Source organism: Zea mays, chromosome 6 (assembly GCF_902167145.1).
Source record: "Zea mays cultivar B73 chromosome 6, Zm-B73-REFERENCE-NAM-5.0, whole genome shotgun sequence".
NCBI lineage: Eukaryota > Viridiplantae > Streptophyta > Magnoliopsida > Poales > Poaceae > Zea > Zea mays.
This window is the reverse complement of record NC_050101.1, coordinates 97,339,802-97,348,656: the sequence shown is the minus strand read 5'-3', so window position 1 is coordinate 97,348,656 and position 8,855 is coordinate 97,339,802. Positions and strand designations below refer to the sequence as shown.

The window sequence follows — 8,855 nt, the reverse complement described above, 5'->3', positions numbered from 1 at the left end:
GGTGCGCCAGACGACAGAAGGCAAGAATTGCCTTCCCTGATTGCTCTCAACGGCTCCTAGCTGCCTTGGGGCTATAAAAGGGACCCCTAGGCGCATGGAGGAGAACACCAAGCATCCTTTGAGCATTGTTGATCACTCACACTTCATTCTTGCGCACTTATTCGACATTCTAGTGATTTGAGCTCCGTTCTAGTGTGCTAGTCTCTTGAGCTCAAGTCTGGGTTTTGTGTGTGCGTATTCGCTGTGATCTTTGTGTCGTGTGTGAGTTGCTAATCCCTCCCTTGCTCCGTGATTCTTTGTGAACATCTTTTGTAAGGGCGAGAGGCTCCAACTTGTGGAGATTCCTCGCAAACGGGATTAAGAAAAGCAAAGCAACACCATGGTATTCAAGTTGGTCTTTGTACCGCTTGAGAGGGGTTGATTGCAACCCTCGTCCGTTGGGACGCCACAACGTGGAGTAGGCAAGCGTTGGTCTTGGCCGAACCACGGGATAACCATCGTGCCATCTCTGTGATTGATATCTCTTGGTTATTGTGTTGTGTTGAGATCCTTCTCTAGCCACTTGGCAAATTACTGTGCTAACAATTAACCAAGTTCTGTGGCTTAAGTTTTTTAAGTTCTACAGGATCACCTATTCACCCCCCTCTAGGTGCTCTCATCACCAAAGTCAATTATATTTCTACAAATGAAAAGATTGAACATACAACAACGGAAACAACTGTTATTTGTATATATGAGATACATAATTACATAATATATCTGCAAATACTTAACAGTGTATAAACATTGAATTTAATCTACTAAATGGGAAGAATGATTTATTGCCTTCAAACATTGAATAAAACTTGACAGTATCTATACCATTGCCACAATGTTGATCAATTAGAATAAATAAAAATTAGACAGTATGCCAGGTAAAACAAATTTACAAGTATGTACCTGTCCAATTCAATGACCTTAGAACACAAGTAGGTCCGAAGAGCGCGAGCACATTCTAATTTGGATAGGAAGATGCCTGAGGCACAAACACTTCCAATAGGAGTCTTGTCAAAGACTGAGCCAGAGTCATGGTCAACTATGCCACCTGGCACTACTTGACCTTGCTGCACAAAAAGGTGAAGTATTCGTTAATCATAATATGTAAACATCAAATGAACGCTATCAAGACAGATAATATATATAAGTCAAGCTTAAATACTAACAGTATTAGGTGTAACAGATTCATCAGGGCAACTCTCAAAGACTCGTCGCACTTCCTGCTGTCTGGTAACTAGCTTTTCCACTTGACTAGGAGTCATCTGCGACTCCATCTGGGTGGGTGTCATCAATGGTTCAGATACAAGTTGGTCACCAAATTGGGAGGCTCGTTCAACACATTGAAAACTATGGATTAGTGCATAATATATTTGCATGAAGTATACATATATGATGAAAATGATAGCTGACTTGGAACAGATTTCTTGCAAGATTGTGTCACATTATGTTCAATGTCTGAACTATATGACTCACCCCGAAGAACCTCGTCAATCAACTTTCCAAATGTAGCAGCTAGCTTGGACTGCTTCGTACCAATATTATTCAGACATTGCTTCATAGTGGCAACTATTTTGCCAACCTCTGAGTCATAATCAATCAACTTAGCTTGGAACTTGGAGCGCTAATGTACAAGAAACATCTAGATCTTAGTTGCCATCAGGTCTTGCATAAGAGGCAGTTGGATGTTTATGTTGGGAAGTCGACCATGTTCATTTGGGTCTGCCTCAACTGTTTCTGGCCTCATTGTAGACAGAAGTAAAAAATATAATAATGATAGAATAAGTATGGTAAAGAAACAGACACACAAAGAACAGAGTGGGTATGTGATCTAACCTCAAGCTGACCAATAGAAGCTGATTTTGAGACAAACAAGTCTCACTGCTGCTCTGAAACTGATGAAACCGAATGAAAATTAAGAATTATGTATATGGATTGACTCGTACCATGAATTGAGATCATGATATGACTACTAAAATCATTGGATTTAAAAATAGTCATAAATAACATTGTTGTAAAAAACAAAAAAAATCTGATTGATGACACCTATTATAGATGACGCCTTGTATTGTGCAAAATGGAAACACTACAAACAACAATATAGTATCGAAAAAATGTGCATTAAGCTAAAATTATGATAGAAGAATTGAATACTCATAGGACAAAAACCAAATGGTTCGCCATCCTGACGAGGCTTACGCTTATCAGCCATTGATAGCACCCTTACGATATTCTTGTTAAAATACTTGATGCGCGGAGTGCCACTTTTGTTGTTGGGAGCTGCAACATGGTGCAAGTGGTCCAAATAATACAGCTACATAACATATATATATATATCATGTGAGTCATATGCAAATGAACGTAAAAACATAATATATGTATGTATTTTTAGATTGCAATTGATTAATCTAATAAAAGATTTGCCATATTAAGTATGAAACTTACAAGAACAATGATGGAACACCCGTATATCGTCGCCGAGACATTATTAGTGCTCCTATTGTGCCATTTCTGGGCAGCTTCACATAGGTCACTAAAAATAAGATGGCACCAATCAATTTGAGGGAACCGCTCCAATTCTTTTGTCAGTAGAACCTCATTGTAAGAAATCGACCAGCTAGCTGTTGGGAAAAGCAGCCGGTTGAAGAGAATAAAAAAACATCTGATTGAAAGCTCATCATCGTTGCCTAGCCTCAGTCTGTCCTGTAGCTTTGAAATCACAAATTCATCCTTGCTAATACTCAAGGAGGACCGAAGGGTTGCCGCAGTGTTCGCTTCATCAATATTTAGTGGCTTCCCACCACCCGAATTTGGAAGACCCAATATCAGATGGACAGTCTGCTTGGTGATTTTGAGTTCTTTGTCTGGACCAATACGAAGAGTCATGTCTCTGGGGTCTAGCTTCTGCATGAGCCAACAAAGAAGGATTGATAGCAGCGGGCGGCTCGATGACACTATCAACGGCGGCGACGATTAGAGTTGAGGGCGTGCGGGGGCGGAGGAAGGCAAATCGCACTGGCGGGAGGGGAGGAAGACGAATCGCCCTAGCGATGCTTGAAGAATCGCGGCGAGTTGGCCACGAAGGTTGACCGCGCGGGGAGTTAGGGTATAGAATTGTTTGACCGCGTGGAAAGTGGGGTAGTGGGCCTAATCCTGTATTTCTAGAACGTGGGTTCGGATGAAGTATTTATGCTAAATCGATATTGTGCATAAACAGGAGATTGAAATAGCGTAAACATGTTTTGACTATGGAAGAGGTGGTTGACCACGTGGAAAGTGGGCCTAAGTCGCTTTTTCTGGAACGAGGGTTCGGGGGTGTTACTCTGTTTACGCTAAATTGGTTTTCGGTTTACGCTAAATCGGTTCGCTTGCATAAAAAGTGAGCGGACGTGGGCTTAAACGGATTTGGGGTGTTGATGGTCGGGGCTCTCCACAGTTAAATAGAGCCCAGGGCTCTTAATAGATATACTATATATATAAGCCCTAGGCTTCCATTATTATGGGAAGCCCCAGTTAGGTATGCCCAAGTGCGCCCGATCATGTGCTGGTTCTGGCTCGGGCAGATTCCAGCGTAAAACGTGAGCTAAAACAACGTAAATGAGTACGAAATTTAGCGTAAATCCTATATCTGTTTTGTAACAGCAAACGGAGCCCAAAATTACGGCGTGAAAAATCGCATGCATCCGATCGTGCGAGGGTTCTGGCTCGGGCGGATTCCAGCGTAAAACGTGAGCTAAAACAGAGTAAATGAGTACGGAATTTAGCGTAAATCCTATATCTGTTTTGTAACAGCAAACATGGCCTAAAATTACGGCGTGAAAATCACGTGCAGCCGATCGTGCACGGGTTCTGGCTCGGGCGGATTCTAACATAAAACGTGAGCTAAAGCAATGTAAATGAGTACGAAATTTAGCGTAAATCCTATATCTATTTTGTTACAGCAAATGGGGCCCAAAATTACGGTGTGAAAATCGCGTGCAGCCGATCGTGCACGGGTTCTGGCTCGGGTGGATTCCAGCGTAAAACGTGTTCTAAAACAGCGTAAATGAGTACAAAATTTAGCGTAAATCCTATATCTTTTTTATAACAGCAAACGAGGCCCAAAATTACGGCGTGAAAATCGCGTGCAGCCGATCGTGCGCGGGTTCTGGCTCGAATGATTTCAGCGTAAAACGTGAGCTAAAACAACGTAAATGAGTATGAAATCTAGTGTAAAACACGCGCACAATCTCACTTCGCAAGAGATTGTTGTAAAACACATCAAAAAGTGTCATAAATTTGGCGTAAAACTCAGTAAGACTGTTTTTTAATGGAAGCATAAAACACAACAAGAAGTGTCATAAAATTTAGTTTGAAAATGCATAAATCACGATGGTCTCAGAGGGCACTTGTTTTGTTCACAATATATCAAAATATAAAGTACAACGATATTTTGCCAATATTGTTGCAATCATACACGATTGTTTTGACATGACAAAAAACGAGGAGCTAGCCCTGTTTTCGGTACTTCAGACACTTGGAACCATTATCCTTTAGCTAGGTCGTGGTTCGAAATGGAAGCATCACTGCCCAGCTCTTGTTAAAACAAATCTATGTAAGCCTGTATAAGGCCTAAAGACACGTTAGAACAAGCATAAGTAAATCAAACAGAAACCTAAATGATTCACCAGTTAAAAGACATGGATTGAGAGGAATGATATAATATAATAGTAGAGTTATGCATTCACTTAGCTCATGCTGCTCTCCTACAACCTGTCACATCATTTATTCATTTTCAGATTCTTGTATCTCCCATCATTTATTCTTATTCCTTCGTTACTTATGGTGAGAGTGTTTATCAACCAAAGGTTGGAGCCTAGACTGCAATAGAAAAAATATTTATATGCAAACCTCTTGCAGAAACCAGAGCACAAACGTTTCCTTTACTACCTAAAAAGGCCTATTACTGAAAGGATCATCTTAATGCCCTGTTTTATGCGTAGTTCAGTCAGCATATGCAGAAATCAGAAAAGGGATCACTATCAGCAGTTTACGAATTTGTATAAGTTTTGATCTTCAAAACATATCATGAAATCAAAAGGAAATTTTATTAAAACTACCAAACTCCGGCCTCGCTTGCCAAGAAATCCTAACAATTATCTCTAGCACAGTTGTCATGTGATTCTGACTATTTTAGGACCAACAAACCATTTGGAAGCCAAACAAATCCCTGTTCAATTTGCCAAACAAATCCACTGGAACAATCAAACAGGCTAACAAGAGAATAGTGGAAGTACCTGTTAATTAAGTGTTTATGCCATTAATCCAAGTATCGATGGTGGTGGGTGCACTCCGCCACAAAATTGATTTGATCTAGACCTGTGGCAGGTTATATTAATCTAAAAAATACAAAACTACAATAGCAGCCATGGATATACAAACCCTAGAATAAACATTAATGAATATGCAAAATAACTTCAAGGGGAAATGAAATTAGAGAAACAAAAATGAAATTAGAAAAGAAAATATAGATCACATTGGCTGAAAGGTTGAGGAAGCAATTGCCTTTGGAGAGGTTGCTGGGCCTTATTAAACCTGGTTACGTCAGTCATCAGGACAAAAGAACTGGAGCGCGAGGTCGGCGCGTCCTGCGGATGCGGCCTCGGGGATGACACCATGGACCAGCAGCGCGTCGAGGGTGGGCGAGAGTAGGCGGGTCAAGTTCTCCACGCGTGTCGTCCATGGCCGCCACCGGATAATGTGCAGGACCATCTAGTGGAGCTACTCCTCGCGCCGGGGCAGGTTGGTGGGCGCCAACAGAGAATGGGCCGTCGCCGCTTCTGCCTCCGCCTAGGCCTTGACGACCGGAGCAGGGGCCTCGTGGCTGGTTTCTTGAGGTGATAGGAGATGGGGGCAAATCTGGATCTCGGCTATGGCGAAGGGAGAAGTTTTTCCCACAAATTGAGGCGAAGTTTTAGGGGTAAGGGGTGATTTTCGATTGGCATGTTGGTTGGGCTGAACCAAATTTGCGCTTAGGCTGGCCCAGATACCCGGATCGTGAGCAGACTATATTTGCACAAACTGATACACATATCAGCATAACTCGTATTATAATTTGGCGTAAGCAGTTAGGTACAGTAAGCCAAAAAGGTTCCGGTGCGGTCTGCGCACCTGGTCGGTAGGTGGTCGGGGCTTCCTGTAGTTAAACAGAGCCCAGGGCTCTAAACACATATACTATATATATATATATATATTTCTAGGCAGAGATGACGCGTCGACAGATAACACTCGACGTGCTAAAAAGGATTCATATACTGGATTCGAAACTAAAGCAAGTGAATTCCATGCTCGTCAAATACAACTGATCGAAATGCGTAGACGCAAAATGTAGCCAGAGTACGTAGCATCTTCGGTCTTCAGGCATTGTAGAGTGAACTGAATTTTAATTAGTCACTGTAATATGTAATCTGTCTAACGTAGCTAGATCCTTTTACTACATCTTTCCCGAAAGTTCAGCTCACTAGTTTAGACTGAAATTCTCAACCGTCTGCAAGAATCTAGCGTAGGACGAGACATGCAACTGGAATCAGCTGACATGCATGCAAGTTGCGTTTGCTGATGCAAAATGTTACTATGTCCGATGCACGTGTAGGACGAACATCTACATCAACTCGCCGTCGGTGGCGCTGCCTCTGGGAGGTGAAAACGGCTAGGGTGCCCGTTCTTGGGCGCTTACGAGGCTATGGCTAGGCTACGGGTGGTCGTCGTTCTCCTTCGCCCTCCGGAGCGTCCCGCCGTCCGGGTCGGCAGTGGCCTCGACACGCTTGTCCTCTTCTTAATGCTGGGCGCCGTCATCGCCAAACACAACATGGCATGGAGAGCCATCGACTACGAAGTGCGTGATCAAAATGGATTCAACTGTATTATCGTAAAAAGAATTCGAGAGGTTCATTCTAAGTCTGTAGTTACAAAGAATTTCAAAAGAGAAAAAAATACTTGATCGGCCGTTGAGGTACACGGTTTGGGTGGTGGCAGGCATTACAAAACCTGTCGAAAATAGATCTAGTTTCTCATTAACGGACCAGACCGATAACGATTTCCTAGCTGTTTTTTTTAAATTATCTAGAACTTTGAAACTTTGAAAAGGTTATAAAAAATTGGAAAATATGATAAATAGACTACACTGGCAATAAAATGTCACATCTAAATAACCAATAGAAATATATAAAATAAATGAAGATAAAACAAATCACTTCAGTGATTTCATAAGTTTTCCCGTGTCTTGGAATTGAGTTGGCATGATTTCATATACAATACTTTATAATAAATATGATTAATTGGATGGTCAGTGAACCGACGAACAGCGTGCGGCGGGCACAGATGCTGACGAAGGTTCATTTGCCAAGAAGCCAGGCCAGAATCGCAAGCTTCATGGCCAATTGGCCATCGAGCCGTGCGTGTGGCTGCCTGCGGCTCCAAAGCGAAAACAGAACAGCCTTTGCCGTTGGATGAAAAACTGTCCACGCGTAGAGAATCTGGAGCTTGTTCTGCAGATTAGCGCAAAAACTCGAGTCGGACTCCGTCGGCTTCTTCTATATATAAATAAGCGACGCCAAGTCTCCCAATCCAGTCTGCAGTTCTGCGCGCACCCGTTCCGCTTGTCCACCGTTCGCTTACGCCGCGCCGCGCTTGCTCGCATCCGCTGACCCTGCCCGCCGCCGGCCTGCCCGCATCCGCCTTCCGCCGTCGCTACCATGGCCGACGAGCAGAGCGGGCTTCCCCTGCGGAGGTGGAGGCCTTTCTTCGGCGCTTTCGAGGCGATCGACGGCGTGATTGAGGCATGCGGCTACCCGCGCTCCGAGTTTCGGGACGTGCGTGGCGAAATCGTCGTGCTGCTCCGCGGCGCCACGGATGACGGCGTGGCCGAGCAGCTCTGTGCCGCGCTCGACGACGTCATGGTCGAATCCCTCAAGACGCTGCTGGTCGCGCCCGTCCCACACGACCTGCTGGCGTCCACAGACCTGGCAAGGACCGTCGGCGCCCTCGGCAGCCACGGGTCGTTCCGGATCCGGAGCCTCGCGCGCGACGTCGTGCGCGGGTGGAGGGTGGCCATCGAAGCCTCCCGCGCCACTGCTGTAGCGGTGAAGAAGAAGCTCGACAATCTCTGTGCTGATAAGATCCCGCTCCCGCGCGCTGCCGTCGACGAGAAGAAGCTGCACGTACCGTCTGCCAAGATGCTTCCCGCTGCTGCCGTCGACAACAAGAAGCCGCGCGTACCACCAGCAAAGATGCTTCACGCCGCCACCGCCGCCGAGGTACACGACAAGAAGTCGAACGTACCACCAGCGAAGAGGCTTCCCGCCGCCGACGACGAGGTACACAACAAGAGGTCGCACGTACCACCAGCAAAGATGCTTCCCACCGCCGACGAACACAAGAAGCAGCATCCAACGAAGACGCTTCCGACCGCAGCAATTCTATCGAATCAACAGAAGAACATGAGTGAGACCAATAAGCCGGCCGTCACCGAGAGCGAGAAGATGGAGGCTACAAAACGCAAGCTACGGGAGAGTTACCAAGAAGCCGATGGAGTCAAGCGTCGGCGCAACATCCAAACCATCAGGGAGGAGGAGGGGAAGCTGTTGGAGCAGGAGCAATGGAAGATACATGCATCCCATCGTATGAAGAGAGGCTCAGTAGGATGTAGGACTAGGACCTCGTCAAGCTTCAGTCGTTCTCGGCCTCCTCCTTCTCACGTGCTTTAGGACCGGATCTTGTTCTTGGATGTATGCATTTTGATGTTCTGTTTACATGTAATGAGATAGGATCATCATCGCCCATAT

The 8,855-nt window shown here is 44.8% G+C and overlaps 1 protein-coding gene across 1 annotated transcript; it reads left to right on the top strand.

Annotated features, from left to right (window-relative positions):
* Positions 1-7,766: 7,766 nt before the first annotated feature.
* On the top strand, positions 7,767-8,777 carry LOC103629596 (uncharacterized). The gene is made up of 2 exons (XM_035959995.1): positions 7,767-8,327; positions 8,388-8,777. Exons 1-2 carry the CDS (start codon positions 7,767-7,769, stop codon positions 8,775-8,777), a joined length of 951 nt encoding a protein of 316 aa, XP_035815888.1.
* The last annotated feature ends 78 nt before the right edge of the window (positions 8,778-8,855 follow it).